Genomic DNA, 18,040 nt, shown 5'->3' on the forward strand with positions numbered 1-18,040 from the left:
TGGGTGTCAAACAACTTTTATGTTGGAAGAGGTTCAAGAAACACCCACTGACGGATTCTGCCAGCGACTGAGGCAGCCACGATGAGAAAGGGCTGTGCAGTCAGAAAGGTTTAACAAGGCAAATTAGCCTAGAGAGGCACCAGTTTACGCATGAGTAACTCATACTCATTACAGAAGAGAAGCAAACTTAGGAAAAAGTATAGTTATTGTTGCTGGACAGCTCGAATCCCTTTCCTTGAGATATCAGAACTTAGCAATAGATTAGGGTATGAAGGCAAGATGGGGAAACTCTCCATCGTCAGAGCAAACAGCTGATTGCAGGACGATTCTGCATATGCAAATGTCCTTCCAAAGCTAGACAGTCCCCCACTCTCTTTTCCGCAAAACGTTCCTTCGCATTTTCCCTGCAGCTGTCTTTGGCAGTTCTTGGACAAACTCGACCTAGCAAAGTAAAAGACATTGGCGTCATTTATTGCAGTCACGTTACCATGGCTCACAAGAGTTTAGTGTTTTTCATGTGAGTGGAAGTGTCAAGTTAATGGCTTCTTCCAGCCAACAACAACAACACCCCGAAAACATCTCCAGTCTACGATCATTGTTATTATTCATTAGACTTGTTCGTTACTTGAAGGCCTCCAAGCAAATTAACAGGCATACAAAAATTAATATAAATATATGGTACCTTACAAAGCTAGCAAAACAACTCTCGTAACAGCTGGAGGAAGCTTTGGTAGCACACTGGGAAGAAAAGGACAGCATCACAGTCTATCCCAAGGCCTGGCTGGAAAAAGGAAAGGCTTGACCTGGCCCTGAAAATATGTCAGTGAAGGCACCAGATGGACATTGCTGGAGACAGCATTCCACAGATGATGATGAAGAAGAAGAGTTTGGATTTGATATCCCGCTTTATCACTACCCGAAGGAGTCTCAAAGCAGCTAACCTTCTCCTTTCCCTTCCTCCCACACAACAAACACTCTGTGAGGTGAGTGAGGCTGAGAGACTTCAGAGAAGTGTGACTAGCCCAAGGTCACCCAGCAGCTGCATGTGGAGGAGCGGAGACGCGAACCCGGTTCTCCAGATTACGAGTCTGCCGCTCTTAACCACTACACCACACTGGCTCCTTTGTTGAATAGCCAGTTGAATAGCCACAACTGACAAGGCCCTTTCGCTTGTCACTACCCTCCAAGCCTTCCTCAGATGAGGGACCTGGAGAAGGGCCTCTGAAGATCTAAGGGCCCTGGTGGATCAGACTGAAAGCCAATGCAGTCCAGACTCTTCTTTCTCACGGTGGCAGCCAGGTGCTTCTGGAAAGCCTACAAGCAGAACAGGAGCGTAATCACTCTGTTCCCTTGCAGCTAGTAATTCAGATGCTTGCTGCTACTGAAGTACAAGGAAGGGGGATCCTTCCACCATGACTAGTGCCCATGGACAGGGCTGGGCAATATCTGGTTTTCAACATCGCGATATATCATCAGCTAAACATCGTGATATGCTGATATATCACGATGTCTGAAATAAGGAGGGTGCTACGTAGAGGCATTGGCTGGTTTCCCGGTTTTCCCTGCATTGTGATTTTTGCCAGAGCCTGCTCTTGTGGTTTGCAGGAGGCAGGGGAGACCTGAGCAAGCAGAGTTAACAGAGGCTGCAGGAATCGGGAGAAGATTGATAGACTGTTGGTCTGACTTGGGATAAGGCAGCTTCCTCTCTTGGTACACAATATCACTTACAGAGAACCAGTGAAATCATTGCTGTCTTCCTGTACCTAGAGTCACGAGCAGAGAAAAGTCTCCCAAGTCAGCACCAAGCCACTAGGGCACATATCACATCAGTCCAAGAGGAAAGTGAGACACAACTTCTTGATTTCCCAAAGTTTGACTTCTCAACACACACTGTCATTTCCTGGTTAGGTCCTGGGAAGATACTTGCCTTTCTAGGATACTTGTAAGGAGCAGTCACCTTTTTCACATGATCCTGGAGCTCCTTGATTAATTCTTCTGGGTCATGTGATAAAAAGGCAGGTGACAAGACGACAAAGGCTTTCACCACCTATAGGATGCCAATTGTATGTGCTTTAATGACTCAGAGAGAAAAAGTAGGTTTCAGTGTGATTAAGTGCTTGGTGTAGCAAAAGACACTCCATTCTAATCCGCCTTTCCCTCGTCCCCCTGCAGTCAGCCAGCATTTCACATCCACTAAGCATGCTCTATTCTCATGTAGTTTCACCCCACTTAGGAAATTCCCCTCTAAATATTGCAAATTTGGGGGGTTCCCCTGAGCCTGCTGCTGCCCCAACTCTTGAGCATGGATCGCGCCATTTTATCTACAGAAGGATTCTCACTTGGAGAACTACAGGCCAAGATAGATTAATTTTGTGTTGGCCATAGCCAGAGCATAGCAAATATAACTGTTTGGAGGGAAGGGAAGACCAGGATTTAGGGATTCATGGAGGTTGGCAGCATCTCTAGGGAAAGGAAGATATTTAGGCCCCATTGTGGTCCTGGTAAGATCATGCATTGGGCTGCCCCCCCCCCGACTTTTCATTTGTACCCAGCTGAGCTAAGGTGAGTTTGCTCACTGAGAACATTTTCATAGTTCCTCGACTCAGAATCATCCCTGAAATGCAGTACTGCCAGTGCTGCTGTCATGTTTCAAGATTTATTACGCTTTCCCCAAGCAAGCAAACTGCATGTGGCTTTTGCCCCCTGAGTATGGTGCATTGCAGAGTGTGCTGGCTGCCTGAATCTCTGTTACCTCTCCTCTCACGGGATCTGGGCTGCTGACCACAGCTGATTCCACCACAGCTGGGTGCTCTATCAAGGCACTCTCCACTTCAAACGGGCCAATACGATACCTAAGAGACAGAAGGAGGTCAGTCCCGTGCCTTTTGTGGCAGAGCAAATGAAAAAGCCAACTGAACCAAACCTACCCAGCCGAATTTATCAAATCGTCTGATCTTCCGACAAAAAAGAAATAACCTTCTTCATCTTTAATTGCTCTGTCTCCAGTGATATAGAAATCGCCACGTTCACTAGCTGCTGTTTTCTCAGGGTTATCCTGGCAACAACAACCAGACAACATTTCAACCAATGACTGCTGATCTGTCCCTTTTGGTAATGGTGCCTCAAGATAAAATAGCAAGGCGACTGGCTCTTGAGTTGATTACAGTGTCAGCTCCAGATCTTGGAGGGTCCTTGGACCAGATGCTGTCACCTCCTCTGCCCTATCTGAGTGTGTCCTATCTCCGCCTCTCTGTTGCCTCTATTTTCTCATACTCTCCACCAGACCCTAAACCAAACCACAATGCAAAGGGAGAGTGGACGATTTGAAAAGAGGATTAGACAAATTGATGGATGATGAAGTTATGAACGGATTTTAGCCATGATGGCTATTTTCCATCTCCACCATCAGAGGAGTGAACACCATCGGACTGTGAATACCAGTTGTTGGGATTCACAAATGGGGAAAGGGCTGTTGCACCAAGGTCCTGCAAAGCCATTTCCCTTAATATAGCAGAGCTAGATAAGTTATTTCCACCAACGTATGCAGTTTACCCTGGTATATGCCCTATTTTGGGGTACACATACCACGACATTGCAAAATTCAGAAAAGTGCAAGTTCCAAAGGATGGCTGTGTTTCAGTTTGGATATTGTTTTGGGAAGTGCAAATGAAGAAGGTTCATCTTTACATGTGAATGGGATCAAATCCGTTCCCCCATCCCTTACCACAACCAAACCCTGTTACAAATGCAAACCCAGATCAAGTGAAGCTGTTGGTGAACATTTTCACCAGACCTGCTGAGGAACACCAAATTGAGTTATTATTATTATTTATTAGAAAACACTACACAAAAATGAACATAAAAACCCAAAATACATTCCTCCCACAAGAACAGGGAAGTACAACTCATTCATTAGAGCAGGGGCAGGCAACTTGATACCTTTTAGATGTTGCTGAGTTATAGCTCACATCTGGCCAGGCTGGCTGAGGCTGATGGGTGTCGAAGACCTACAATATCTGGAGGGTACAGCTTTGCCTCCCCCTGGCTTAAAAAGTTACACAGGAAAGTGTAGCAAGAGTCTTATGTGTTGATTTTCTTCTCCTTCCTTAGTTTGCCTACTTCGTCACCTCAGATAATACTTACTAAGTACCCTGAGAAAAGACAAAATGGTCGCTTGGGTTTGATCCTGATCGCAATGTACCCTTCTTGTCCTGGAGGTTGAACATTGCCTTCATCATCTACAGTCTGTAGAAACAAACAAACAAACAAACAAACAACAGAAGGAAGCTTCCCAAAATGCACATATCATTTCAATTGACAGGCCTTGATTTAAAATTTATATGCATATCCTTGGTTCTCTGTGGCACCCATTAGGTTCTATGGAATAAATAAAAATAGATAAAGCTTGTTCTCAGGGTTCTGTTACACTCCAAGAAATGGGAAATAGTAGGAACATGTAGATGGAAAACTGAACTATGCAAGTGAGGATTGACTTAGTAATCAATGGCCCCCATTAAGTTCTACGGTGTGTGTGTGTGTGTGTGTGTGTGTGTGTGTATATATACAATGCATTCATATTGTGTGTGTGTTCACAGAGTTCTAGTACATGATATTCTATTGAGAAATGGAAAACATTTGAGAATCTTTAGATAAAGAGGGGGCTAATCAGTTTTCATTGATTCCCATTCAATTCTTTGGAACAAGGAAAATGGACTGCTCAGCTGGGACACAGCTGAGAAAAGAGCAAATTACTTGCACACACAGGACTTCCCCGCAATTCATAATAATGGGGATTTACTTGGTGACAGATAAATTATAGGGAATTAAAGTACAAGGATAAAGAATATTTATTCTCTGTTTTCTTCAAGCCTTTCGATGGACACCATTCTGGTAAATTTAAGTTTGTACCTGGACATCATATGGTGGAGAAGCCATTCCTAGTGAGCCCGGTTTGATTTTCATTCCCTTTATATTGGAACATATTGTTACCTGTAAGAAGGAGAGAAAGAGAGATCGAGAGAGCACAATACAACTAAATGAAATTTGGGGTGATTTTGGAGAGGGAGGAGATTGTTTTCACTGTGGCATGAGAAGACAGCATACCAATCTAAGACAAGCAAGGTTTGGTCTAGGAGCAAAGGGGATCGAGAGGTGCATGTAGAAACTAGTGCCCAGGAAAAAAGAAAGATTTACATTCCTTGCTCCGCCCACTTTTGTCCCTAGCCACGCCCACCACTAGAATTTACCCCCCAGAAGATTGGACAGAATGGAATGCTGTTGAAAGACCCACCACCATACACTAACAAAGACAGACATACTGTTTCTGTTTGTCCATAGCCTTCATAGATATCCAGCCCTGTATGAGCCTTCCACCGCTCCATCACTTCTGGGATGAGTGGTTCCCCTCCTGTCACACAGTGCTTCAGGCTCATGAATTTGCAGCTTGAGAAGAAATGGCAACCATCAGTAGCAATCCTATAGATCAGGGGTGAGGGAGCTTTGGCCCGCCAGATGTTGCTACAACTCCCATCACCCCTGATCATCGGCTCTGCTTGCTGGGTCCCATGCCCTCACCAGATGACTCCTCTACCAAGGAGGATCCGGAGCCCCAGAAACTCAGGAATAGCCCAGAACAATATCCACGGAAGAGTTGGGACCCTTGGGGGAGGCTGGCAGGGCCCCCTCCCTGCAGAAAGGGAGCTCAGTCTGGGATGCAGAGGCAGAACAAGACCTAGGGGTGATGGTACCTCAAGAGGCAGGCCGAGACCCCCACAGCCATGAGAAATGCTCGGTTGCAGGAGACTCCTCGTGAGTAAAGGGCTATTTATTCATGGACCCTCCTCCTGAGTAGGTCTCTCTGCAGAATCTCGAAGAGGCTGCAGCAGGGCCCAGGCTGGGGTTATGGCATCTCTGACTTAACGCCTCAATGTCTTGCTACCACCACGTTGTGTTGTACACAGAGCTAGCTGTTTTCTTCATATATTTATGGTTTTCATTTATATACATTTCAATAGTAGTTTAACAGTAAATCAAACATTTCAAAACTCGACTTCCTCCTCTTTCTGCGGTTCATTAATTTTTTTATCATCATTACCTGCATATTCTAAATTATATCAAATCATTCTTTTATTCATCAATTTTCATATATCTATATTTTTAAAACTGCAGGTTATTACAATAGTCCTGCCAATGTTTTTACAGCTAGCTGTTTTCTTACCTGGAATTTGACCCACCCTTTGACCTGTTCTTTATCTGAGCTGCTGGTGAGCTGGACCTTGGGCTACCCTCTTTTTTTGTTTGAATCTCTGCTGCCCTAGACTGGAGCTCAGATGGACCCTTGCCTGAGACCCTCTAGGAACCACTGCTTGTCTGGAATTGGACCTTGGGCTGCCCTTGGATGTTCCTGCTGCCCATACCCACAACAGTCTTGGTTATCTGGAAAGTTTCCTGCAACCTGGGACTCACCTAGAGCAGGACACTGGGGCTGATGCCAGTTGTGTTCCCGAAACATCTAGAGGGCTGTCGGTTCCCCACACCTGCTACAGAAGCACCAGCTATAGCCAGCTGGATTTGTGCTGGTGTTTTCACCTAATCCCTTGAATTCGATTAGACTGTGTTTCATAAACCACTTTGCAGTGGTATTATGCTTAACTTGATTAAGCAAATGGATTATGCAGGGAACAGTATGCAATTTCTCTAGGCATGCAATTATTCAAATGATAGACTAGGTTAAGCATCTGTTTTCGTAACATTTGCCACGGTGTATGGGCCAGGCTCCATTCCTAAGAACACCCCAAGCCTCAAACTACAGGCAATGACTCAATAGTGTCTCTTTCTCCCATAATGCAATAGTGTAGAAATGAATTACAATCTTTCCTTACCTGCCCACACAGGTATTCTACAGTGTGAATAAGGTAAAAACACATACCCTTCAAGTGTTTTCCTGGGACATCGTGGAATTACAGAAGCCATCCCGGCTTCCGATTAGATCCCAGAATGGCCCCTCCCTTCAACACAGCCGCTGCTGAGCTCGGCAGTGGTGCTGTGCTCTCGCACGAGTCATTTGGCTCTTGCAAGAGCACGGCACCAAAATATGCTCATGGGCTAACAAAATTTTAACAACCCACCTCCATAAAACAAGGACAGTGATCTACTAGGAACTACAGCCATCCGTGGTAAAGATGAGCAACTGGAGCAAACGACAAGAACCGTTTGACACCCGTCCAATTCTCATCACAGTTCTTCTCTTGTGTTCATATTTCCAGTTACGCATTAGAAAGTACCTGGTGAGATCGTGCTGAACCAACATCCGGTATGCAGTAGGAGCTGTGCAGAAAGTCGTGATTGGGTATCGGTTGAGAGTCTGAACGGAGGCAATGGAAGCACAACCATTATTGCAACCTCAAATTCTGGTTTTGGAGCATAGGGTGAGATCCAACGTTAGGAGGGTAGCTTTCGGTGGGACGTCAGAAGGAACTTTCAAAAGAAGCTCTCTTTAGAAACATCAGAAAAATGGGTATGCAGTGTAACAATGTACACAGACTGATTGCCCATCTCCTTAGCTTCTCCTTGCTGCCAGGTGGACCTCTCTTTTGACAGCCCCAGATCACTCTGGGTGGACTTGAGCTGATCTGGGGTGATCCCATGCTGCCTCAACCTGATCCAGCTGAAAGAGGTCTACCAGAATCAGAAAGATCCAGTTTGGGACCCAGTGCACAGCTCTAGATACTACACACTCACCTATCCCTCTCTATCTTCCGCCCAGGGAATCAAGAGGCATTATCAGAGTTGAAGGACACATTCTAGCTGGGCAAAAGTGGTCAAGGAGGCTGCAAAGCCGGACCAGTGAGGGTTGTGGCTTGGAAAGGGGTGTGACCTAGGGGGAGTCCGGTAGGCCTTCTTTAGAAGCATAGAGGGCTTTATTTGGATCCAGACCTTGAGGTTCCTCATTTCTGGTCCACAGACCCTACATAGCCTGGCAGAGGCTCTTGAGATCCTCAGACTGAAGTCTTTTCCATATTTGCCAAAGCTTGAATCTGAAACTTTTTGCATGAAATGCTCATCCCTTACAACTGAACCCTTTCCTTAAAAGTGAACCTATGACCTGCATGCAGGATGTTATGTATGCAGGCATTGTAGACTGAAGCCAGGCTGCATGAATGCAATGCAGGCCTAGGCCTTCAAGCCTCCTGGAGCTCAGGAGCTTCATCTGCATAACAAAAGACATCTAAAACCCTCCAATGACATTCTTAATAGCTGTCAAGCTGCCAATCGCTGCTGAGATAGGGTCAGTGTTGTGATTCGCTAATTGCAGCATTAAGGCAGCCTATCACAGGTGGTGGGTGTGTTTTGCCTGGGCCGGCTTAAGGTATATATACTAGGCCAAGTGTCCCTGTTTGTCATTCTTGTTCTTCTTGTTCCTGATGATCCAATAAATCCTTTTTGAGCTGAATTTCAGTCTTTGGTCATGCCCCAACCCACCTACACTCCACAGGCCTTTATTCTTACATTTATTATGACCGTGGGTTCGAATTTCAACAGGTGATGTACAAAGACACACGAGCCATTGATCCACGGAGCAAACACGCTGCTCCAAGCTGACTTCACCCATCCTGTGTCAGATGTATTCCAGAATATATCTGAAGGAGTCAGATTCATCCAGTGCCTGTTCAGTGAGAAAGAACACATTTGTATTGGCTGTTGATAGTCAGGATCCTAGGAAGCAGTTTACAGGATGTCTCGGCAGAGATGTTGCACATCTGATTTAGAGGGTACAGGGAGAGCTGGTGGAGAAGTGTAAAGTCCATATGGGCAGTGGAGTGGATCAAAGAGAGAAAACTCCTCACCTCCAGCAATGCTTTTGTCTCTGCTGACAGGTAAGACTTTGGGGAGGAAATCTAGGGCCCCACTTAGCAGAATAGAAGACCCACAGGGAACACATCATAATCTAAGCCAAGTCTAAAACTCTCTAATTGCACCATTGGTTGAGCCTGCTGCTCTGTTCTCCCCCACCAGCACCTTGCAAGTTAAGCCAAAGTTACATACATTATGTAAGTTACATAACTTGCATTAAGTAGCAGACAGTGAGACAAATAACACAGTATTGGAGGGAAACCAAACTGCAGTGCAAGAGAAACAGTGCTGACAGTGCTGAATACAGTCCACAACAGAAATCTCACAACCTTAGTAATGGGCAATGCTGCTTTACCTGGCCCAGGGGTGCCATCTAGGGGGGAGCTGGGGGGTGCCAAGTCACACACCCCATTTTCAACCAGGGGACTGGGCCCTGTCAATATCCCATGCCCCGTCAGGCCTAGCCAGAGCCACGTTGGGCACCATCAAGCCTTCCCGTGGATGTGACAGTCCCCATCAGGCCTCCTTCTGTCACATGACATCATACTTCTGCTGCCCCCCAAAAGTTGGACAGAACCCAGCACCTGTGCCCCCACTTGAGCCTCCCATCCTTCTGATCCACCTGCCTTCCTCTTAACCTGAAGCTTTCCAATCCTGTCAGGGCCCTTTGCACCCTAATCTAAAATGGCGTTGCACTGTTTTGCCACCGCAAGAGTTTGAAAGAAGTCAACGGGCGTTACCTGCCGCTTGATGTAAATCCAATCCCGTAACTGCAGTGGGAATGTTCCACCATTTTGGGAGACCCTGTGCTCCCACTTGTAAAGTAGATGATCATGGGCTCGTCGCTTGTTGTCTTAACACAGTCATGGCTGGCAGGTGCTGCTCTTAAAAACAGTGACATTGTACGGGATCAATGTGAAACATGCATTTCATGAATAAAACCCCCTGGCAAGCTTCCCAAACTATACCAGCTTGGCGCAAATCCAATGGATTGCTGTACAGCATCCAAGTTTCTCGGCCAGCAAGAAGTTTTCTGGGCATGCTCCAAAGACCCCCCAAATTTGTCCATTTAAATAAATTTAAAATGGATTATATATTTTTAGTGTGGTGCCAAAAGGATTTCTGTGCCTGTCAAGCTCTTCCAAATTTGTCTATTAAAAAAAAAATCTTTAAAAAATGTTTCAACTAACCACTCCTGAAGAGTCCTTGCTGTGGTGTCAAAAGATTTTTGTGATCTTACTGATCCCCCCAAATGAGTTCTTTTTTTAAAAAAAGAAATAAAATTGGCTATCCCCACTTTTTCACTTCAGCTCCAGCCCCCTTAACACATGACCCCTGAAGGGTTTGTTGTGGGTCAATCTGGCCCTAGGCCTGAAGATAGTTATCCACCCTTGGTTCTATCTATGCTTCCACCTACACCCAGCTGGTAAATAAATACCAATGTTACAAAACATCACTGAGTCCTCAGTGACTTTCTTCCAAAGGAAACTATAACTGAGTAAGTGTTGTATACCTGGAATATCTTAGCAGAGTGAGCATAGCGATTGGTTGCTCTCGTTTCATGCTCTGTCCATTGCAGTACTTACTGGAAGAGATCCTTGAAGTTCATCCAGCCATCTCTGCTGCTGTCAGACACAAGAAGCTTGGTTTTCAGAAAATTGCATTCGGACAGGACTGAGTCCACTGCGGGGGCCAGCGTGTCACTGACCACGATGCATTTGGCTTTGGAAGCCTGCAGCCTGTAGGAGATGTCTTTGGCTGTTAACTGGGGTGTCCCTGGGATGAAAACAATGCCTAGAAAGGAACCAGGCAATGAAGTGAGCAGAGAACTCAGAAAGTCTCCTTGCTTGGAAAAACTGCACGCACAGTGGTATCTCATTTGAGGATAATGCGGTGGTTAAAGCAGGTGTGCTGAACCTCAGATAAATGAATCAGTAGCATAAGAACATAAATAAGAGCTCTACTGGGTCAGAACAAAGGTCCATCTAGATCAGCATACTGTTTTCACAGTGGCTGACCAGATGTCTCTAGGATGCCCATTGTGATGGCCTGGGACTCAGACTCGGACTCGGAGCCAGAGGAGTCTCAGTCCGCACCGGATCCTTTGCCTCAGGTGGCATCTGAACCTAGTCTGGGGCCTGATTCTGAAGAGCCCCAGTCTGCACAAGTTCCCCTGCAACAAGCACCAGCTGGGCCGAGTCAGGGGCCTGATCCTGCCCTGGCTCCAGATGCGGGGATTACCCCGTTGCCCTCTGCTGGGCAATCACGTGCAGCTGCTCTACTACCAGTTGGGTCAGGAGAGGCTGAGGTGGCCTCTGGGTCTAGTAACCCACCGACATCTCCTGAGCTGCAGAGACTCAGGTCTGAGAGAAGGAGAGACCTGAGTACTCGCAGGAGGAGTGCTCGCCTTCGGGCGAGACAGGGAAGTGAGTCACTGGGAGATCAGGACCGGCCGTTACCCCGACAGAGATAAAAGGCTGTTGGACCCCGCCCTGGGTTGCAGGAACAACATTGCTGTTTGCCAGAACCTGCCTGTGAACCTGTCCTGACCTTGCCTGGTTTCCTGCCTCGTGTCCTGCCTTGGTCCTGTCGGACTGACTCCTCGCGGAATCCTTGGATTCAGGACTGGACCTGGACCGTGTTACTTGGGTTACCCCTGGGCCCAGCACACCCATAAACAGAGTGTAATAATTCTCTTCCACACATGATCCCTAGCCACAGTTATTCAGAGGCATACTGCCTCTGATACCTGAAGGTAGTATAAAACCGTCAGGGCTAATAGCCATTGATAGCCTTATCCTCCATGTGTTTGACTAAGTCCCTTTTAAAGCCTTTCAAGCCTTCTTCTAAAAGGTTTATCTAGAGCTGCTTCTGCTCTGCCTCTGCAGTCAAAGACAGGAATTCTTCTGAATACCACTTGCTGGAAACCGCAGGAGGGAAGAGTGCTCTTGTGCTCAGGTCTTGCTTAAGGATTTCCCACAAGGATCTGCGTGGCCTCTGTGAGAACAGAACACTGATCTGATGAGCCATTGGCCTGATCTAGCAGACTCATCTTATGTTCTTATTCTGGGAAATAATGTCGCAGCCGAAATAAAATTTCATATGTTGCTAGATAAGCAAAGGGTTAAGACACATGGAGTTTCTCCTGTAAATTCCTAGAGATGGGGCTCTGTGAGGTCACATCCTTTGCTTGCCCTGGCAGGAAAAGTAAACATAGGAAAATAATCGTTACTACTTCCTTAAATGTATTTTTAACCTTCTGTTGGAAGCCGCCCCAAGTGGCTGGGGAAACCCAGCCAGATGGGCGGGGTAGAAATAATAAATTATTATTATTATTCCTTCCTGCTCAGAGCTCAGTTTTCTTTCTTCGCCATGTAGCCAACAGAGAAAGGATGTTACTAGACTCCATTTTTTATTTCAACCATGTATTTTGTAATCTAGAAGTACAGTGGTACCTCAGGTTACATACACTTCAGCTTACAGACTCCGCTAACCCAGAAATAGTGCTTCAGGTTAAGAACTTTGCTTCAGGATGAGAACAGAAATCGTGCTCCAGCAGCATGGCAGCAGCAGGAGGCCCCATTAGCTAAAGTGGTGCTTCAGGTTAAGAACAGTTTCAGGTTAAGAACGGACTTCCAGAACAAATTAAGTACTTAACCTGAGGTACCACTGTATATTCTGCCTTGTTTGTTTTTCACTGCTGCTTACCACTGAATCAAGTCTGAAGCTTTATGTAAGTGAACAGTAATTTTATTCTTACATTACATTACATTTAAACCAAATGAAAGGGATAAAATGGGAAGATCTAGTCTGCTAAAGCATCCTGGATAATTACTAATAAGGTTAAGCAACCTTTGTCCCAGAAATTTCTACATTTGATGCTGCAAAGGGATGCTAAATTTTAAGCTCTGCTAACTAAACATTAAAGGCAAAGGTAAAGGTACCCCTGCCCTTACGGGCCAGTCTTGACAGACTCTAGGGTTGTGCGTTCATCTCACTCTAGAGGCCGGGAGCCAGCGCTGTCCGCAGACACTTCTGGGTCACGTGGCCAGTGTGACGAAGTTGCCCTGGCGAGCCGGCACCAGAGCAGCACACGGAAACGCCGTTTACCTTCCCGCTATAAAGTGGTACCTATTTATCTACTTGCACTTAGGGGTGCTTTCGAACTGCTAGGTGGGCAGGAGCTGGGGCCGAACGGCGGGAGCTCACCCCGCCGCGGGGATTCGAACCGCCGACCATGCGATCGGCAAGTCCTAGGCGCTGAGGTTTTACCCACAGCGCCACCCGCGTCCCTAACTAAACATTGGACTCACACAAATAAGAGGAAGGATAAATAATAAAACAATATCCTATCCTGCCCTCCAAATCCACCCAACACTAATGACTCTTTTCTTGCCCATAATATTGACTAACCTGTCCGCATACAAGCCACGCTTAGTAGCCACCATTCTGGAATCCGGGGTAGAACTGTCATGATCCGGTCACCTCTTTGCAAGCCACATGGACCAAGGAGCATGTTGGCAGCTTTCCGGGATAAGACTCCCAGTTCCTCAAAGCTCCACTTCACCTCTTTGCTCTGGTCATCCACCCACCAGAAGGCTGGGTATGGAGATCTCTTTCCCTCCTAACAGACAACCCAAAAAGCTATAATAAGATGAAAGACAACTAAAAATGATGCCTAATCCACAGGGCCAAGCACATGCACCAATCAAATAGGATTTTATGACCAACAGGGAAAGGTAAGGGAATGAAAGAGCAGGCAGGAGTACTCTAGGAATAGACTTGCCTTGGAAGCAGTCATCATAGGGAGCTGTCTTATACTGAGTCAACTCATGGGCCCATCTAGCTTGGTATTGTCTACAATGAATTGGTGTGGCTCATCCCTGAGGGGTCCTTTCGGGTGAGCACCGTTTGTTTTTAGCTCCGCAGTTTGCTCAAGTTTTTATCGTTTTAAAGACCTTTTGAAGTGAAGTCCTTTTGAAGTCCTAATTGTTCCAAAACCATTTCTTTCTTTTATTTGGTTGTATTACTGTAAGCAACTGCATGTTGTTGTTTTTTAGGTAAAGGTAAAGGGACCCCTGACCATTAGGTCCAGTCGTGGCCGACTCTGGGGTTGCGGCGCTCATCTTGCTTTATTGGCCGAGGGAGCCGGCGTACAGCTTCCAGGTCATGTGGCCAGCATGACTAAGCCGCTTCTGGCGAACCAGAGCAGCGCATGGAAACGCCATTTACCTTCCCCCTGGAGTGGTACCTATTTATCTACTTGCACTTTGACGTGCTTTCGAACTGCTAGGTTGGCAGGAGCAGGGACCGAGCAACGGGAGCTCACCCCATCGCGGGGATTCGAAGTGCCGACCTTCTGATCGGCAAGCCCTAGGCTCAGTGGTTTAACCCACAGCGCCACCCGTGTACCGTTGTTGTTTTTTATCAATAACTTTTTAAATCTTATCATCTGTTTTGGCTGCGGTGAGCCTGCATGTGTGTTGGGAGTCGCCCTTCACTTGGCATTTTGTTTGTTTGTTTGTATCTTTTTGATTTAATTGCTGGACGGGATACTCTCCAGTTAGTTGCTGAACTGCCTAGAGTTTCTGCTTCTGTCTCTGCTTCTTCTGGTTGAGAGGAAAAGGTAACGTCTTGCCCAGGCATAGGCAAACGCCGGCCCTCCAGATGTTTGGGACTACAACTCCCATTACCCCTAGCTAACAGGACCAGTGGTCAGGGATGATGGGAATTGTAGTCCCAAACATCTGGAGGGCCGGAGTTTGCCTATGCCTGGTCTTGCCAGTGACGGCGTTTGCAACAAGAGAGGAAAGGTTCTTGTCTTTGTTCTCCCCCATTTACCGCCTGCAGCTTTCCTTTCATCGGTGAAGTTGCTACGAGGAGTTGCTAAAACTATTCCTGACATCGAGGGGGAAGTTATGAATTACAGGGGGCTGCATATTCAATATCATATGAAACAAATCTCTGCAATGAATGGCAACAGCTCTCCTGGGTTTCAGACAGCGACCATTCCTAGGTCAGAGGTCATTCCCAACCTGGGACCTCAGGCATGCAAAGCATGTGGTCTGCCACAATGAATGGGAGGGGGAATTCACTTCTGTTTGCATTATAATGAGAAAATACCTAATTTGGACTTTTTGAACCAAAATGTGAACTGAAACATGGTTATCCTTTGAAATTTGCATCTCTCCGAAGTTTGTGATGCAGTTCTCCAACCAAACGGTACAAAAAAACATATATTAAGGGAAATTATGCACAAAGAATGCATTTGTTCATGAACATACCAACATGCATTACATTAGGTAAAAGAGCTTTCCAGTATGCACCTTAGTTTAAAAACTCCCCACAAAAAACACTGCTAGGAGAAATTCGCAGGCTTATGCTGATGAATTTTCGTGCGGATTAAAACAATCACAAATTGTTGCAAGAATGTGGAAATTTAAAATTGGAAAAATAAGGAAGTCAGAGACATCAAAACTGGTTGATTCATCGATACCTGTCTACAACTGAATTAGCTCCATAGTCAGCCCAGGTAACTCAAGGCAAATAAAGGGAGCTTACAGAAATCATGGATCAGAAACCTACCAATGACTAGAGTTAGATAACCTTTGTGACCAAATCCAAGACTTCCTTCAGTCTCTTAGTTTGGGGAACACGTAACTGAACAAAGCCACAGGTCCCCTGTACTCCACGGAGATCATAAAAGCATACCTATAGTAGCATCAATATCCTGTTTTCCTGCCAGCCATGAATGTCTTCCTAAAGCAGACAAATTCATACCTTTTCCACTTGGGTCCACCTGTCCAGAACATCACTAGCAAAATTGAAGTACTTGGGCACTTCCTGTTCACACCGGTTTATAGCTTCGTAGTGTGAGGTGATTGGAGAGGCAAGGTGTCTTTTGACTTGATGGAGCAAATTGTGAGGTGGCCGCAGATTCCAGAAGCATTTAAACAAGGTCTTCATGGCACCAGAGCAAAAGGCAGCTTGAGAACAACAACTTAGTTGGATTTTTCTGCAATGACATGTTGTAAAAGCAGAAATGTTTTTCTGAAAAAAAAACTTTTGCAGTTAACAGAAACATCTGACACATTAGGAACATTGTAAAATACATTATACCAAGTCAGTATTCTGTTAGATGTGCCAATCTAACAGTATTTGTTAGATGTGCCAATAGACTGACTTGCAGAATATTTCTGACTACACACTAGAGGTTGACTGTTTCCACAGAATCACTCAAAAGCATACAGGGGAAATGTGTGATGTTGGCTTCTCCAGTTTTTGCTTGTTTCTTCTTGTTTGAGGTAAAGATCTTGAATCCAGGAGATCAGGGAGGTTGTGAGCAACTTGGGTGAGAGCACTTGGGGCTACCTTTGAAGGTGACCCGGAAACTACAATTAATCCAGAATGTGGCAGCTAGACTGGTGACTGGGAGTGGCCACCGAGACAATATAACACATGTCCTGAAAAACCTACATTGGCTCCCAGTACATTTCCGAGCACAATTCAAAGTGTTGGTGCTGACCTTTAAAGCCCTAAACAGCCTTGGCCCAGTATACCTGAAGGAACATCTCCACCCCCATCGTTCAGCCCAGACACTGAGGTCCAGCTCCGAGGGCCTTCTGGCAGTTCCCTCACTGCGAGAAGTCAAGTTACAGGGAACCAGGCTGAGGGCCTTCTCGGTAGTGGCGCCCGCCCTCCCAACAGATGTCAAGGAGATAAACAACTATCTGACTTATAGAAGACATCTGAAGGCAACCCTGTTTAGGAAAGTTTTTAATGTTTGATGTTTTATCGTGTTTTTAATATTCAACCAGATGGGTGGAGTATAAATAATAAATTATTATTATTATTATTATTATTAGCTATACAGTGTTGGAAAATGAAGTGGTCGGTTATGGAAGGTCAGAGAGACTACACCCTTCCAGTATCTCTTTCATTCTACTTACTACACTGGGGATATTCTTACATTCTATTGTCCCTGCAGAGAAGTCAGCTTCACCTGAGAGACCAGAGTTCAAATTCCCACTTGGCCATGAAATTCACTGGGTGACTTTGGGTCACTCACTGCCTCTCGGCCTAGCCTACCTCACAGGGTCGTTGTGGGATTAAATAAGGGGGGGGGGACTCTTGTATGCTACCTTGAGTTCCTTGGAGACAAACGTGGGACATGAATCCAATAAAGAAATACTAAAGGAATATGCTCACTTGTGACGAGTACAAGGTTTTTTGGGTTTTTTTGCAAAAGCTTCTTCTCGGCCTATAACAATCTTTTTAAATAGAATTCAAGGCAGGGCTTGTCACACCAGCTTATTTCTCCCCCCCCCCCTTTTTGGCAGTGGGGTATTGCCGTTCTCATTAAGCTCCCGGTTTTTGTTCTGCAAGGCTGTTTGTGCATGAACCTATCTTTCCCTGAAGCCGCTGCACACAGGCTCATTATATTAAGTATTCTGTGTGCTTAATGATAACAGGGGGGAAAGGTGCATTGTGGGTCATTTTCAAAGACTGCTTGTCATTGAGAGCACAAAAACGGCACTTTAGGTAGGGAATGTTTTCCAGTTTGCAGGGTGGATCAAGAACCGGGTCACAGACCATTTTTGACAAATGGATGGGACCACCCACCTGTAAATCATCTGATGTCATTACTGTGTCAGGTGACAACTTCAAAGCCCAGGTAGGGCTGGGAATGCCCCCTGCCTAAAACCCTGGAAAGCTGCTACCTGTCTGTGTAGACAGTATTGAGCTGGGTAGGCTAGTGGTATGAGACAGTTTCTATGTTAACTATGATATTTTTTTAAAAAATAATATTTATTACTTTTCCAACAATTTAAACACTACAAAAACAAAAACAAAAAAAGGATAAACAATACAATACAATACAAAAACACTACATAACACTAACACATTAAACTAACAAAACAAAACAAAAACAGTTTAAAACACATCAAACAATTTCAATATCTTATCTTTCATGCACTTATTTCAACGACCTCCTCACACCTCCCTTTTTGTATTCCACTTCTGTTAATTGTTTCAGCAATTCCTTTCCATCTTCCTCTGTTTTCTATCCTATAATTATCTTACACTTTCTAACCTTATTTTTTCCTTTAATACTCTATTAGTCTATTTATACTTAATTCCTTATAACATTTCTACTAAAGCCATATAACATCATTCCAACATTTTT

The 18,040-nt window shown here is 45.4% G+C and overlaps 2 protein-coding genes across 5 annotated transcripts in view; both read right to left on the bottom strand.

The window, feature by feature from the left end:
• The window catches only part of LOC308462972 (acyl-coenzyme A synthetase ACSM3, mitochondrial-like), a 313,063-nt gene that overhangs the window by 57,118 nt on the left and 237,905 nt on the right, over positions 1 to 18,040 (bottom strand). The gene's annotated exons all lie outside the window — the stretch shown is intronic.
• The window catches only part of LOC308462976 (acyl-coenzyme A synthetase ACSM5, mitochondrial-like), a 23,584-nt gene continuing 5,544 nt past the window's right edge, over positions 1 to 18,040 (bottom strand). For 2 of the 4 annotated variants that reach the window (XM_080981081.1, XM_080981083.1), the window contains exons 2-14: positions 15,634 to 15,868; positions 13,267 to 13,477; positions 10,440 to 10,647; positions 9,594 to 9,737; positions 8,509 to 8,665; positions 7,284 to 7,363; positions 5,319 to 5,442; positions 4,909 to 4,989; positions 4,144 to 4,245; positions 2,928 to 3,055; positions 2,753 to 2,852; positions 1,928 to 2,047; positions 1 to 441 (exon numbers count right to left, since the gene is read on the bottom strand). In XM_080981081.1, the coding sequence (XP_080837207.1) occupies positions 355 to 441; positions 1,928 to 2,047; positions 2,753 to 2,852; positions 2,928 to 3,055; positions 4,144 to 4,245; positions 4,909 to 4,989; positions 5,319 to 5,442; positions 7,284 to 7,363; positions 8,509 to 8,665; positions 9,594 to 9,737; positions 10,440 to 10,647; positions 13,267 to 13,477; positions 15,634 to 15,819 (1,728 nt within the window). In that variant the 5' untranslated portion in view covers positions 15,820 to 15,868 and the 3' untranslated portion in view covers positions 1 to 354. Of the gene's footprint in view, positions 442 to 1,927; positions 2,048 to 2,752; positions 2,853 to 2,927; positions 3,056 to 4,143; positions 4,246 to 4,908; positions 4,990 to 5,318; positions 5,443 to 7,283; positions 7,364 to 8,508; positions 8,666 to 9,593; positions 9,738 to 10,439; positions 10,648 to 13,266; positions 13,478 to 15,633; positions 15,904 to 18,040 lie in introns of all 4 variants that reach the window. The other 2 variants (XM_080981080.1, XM_080981082.1) reach the window with 1 other exon arrangement.

The sequence above is a fragment of the Podarcis pityusensis genome, assembly GCF_964106645.2.
Source record: "Podarcis pityusensis genome assembly, chromosome: 14".
Lineage (NCBI taxonomy): Eukaryota > Metazoa > Chordata > Lepidosauria > Squamata > Lacertidae > Podarcis > Podarcis pityusensis.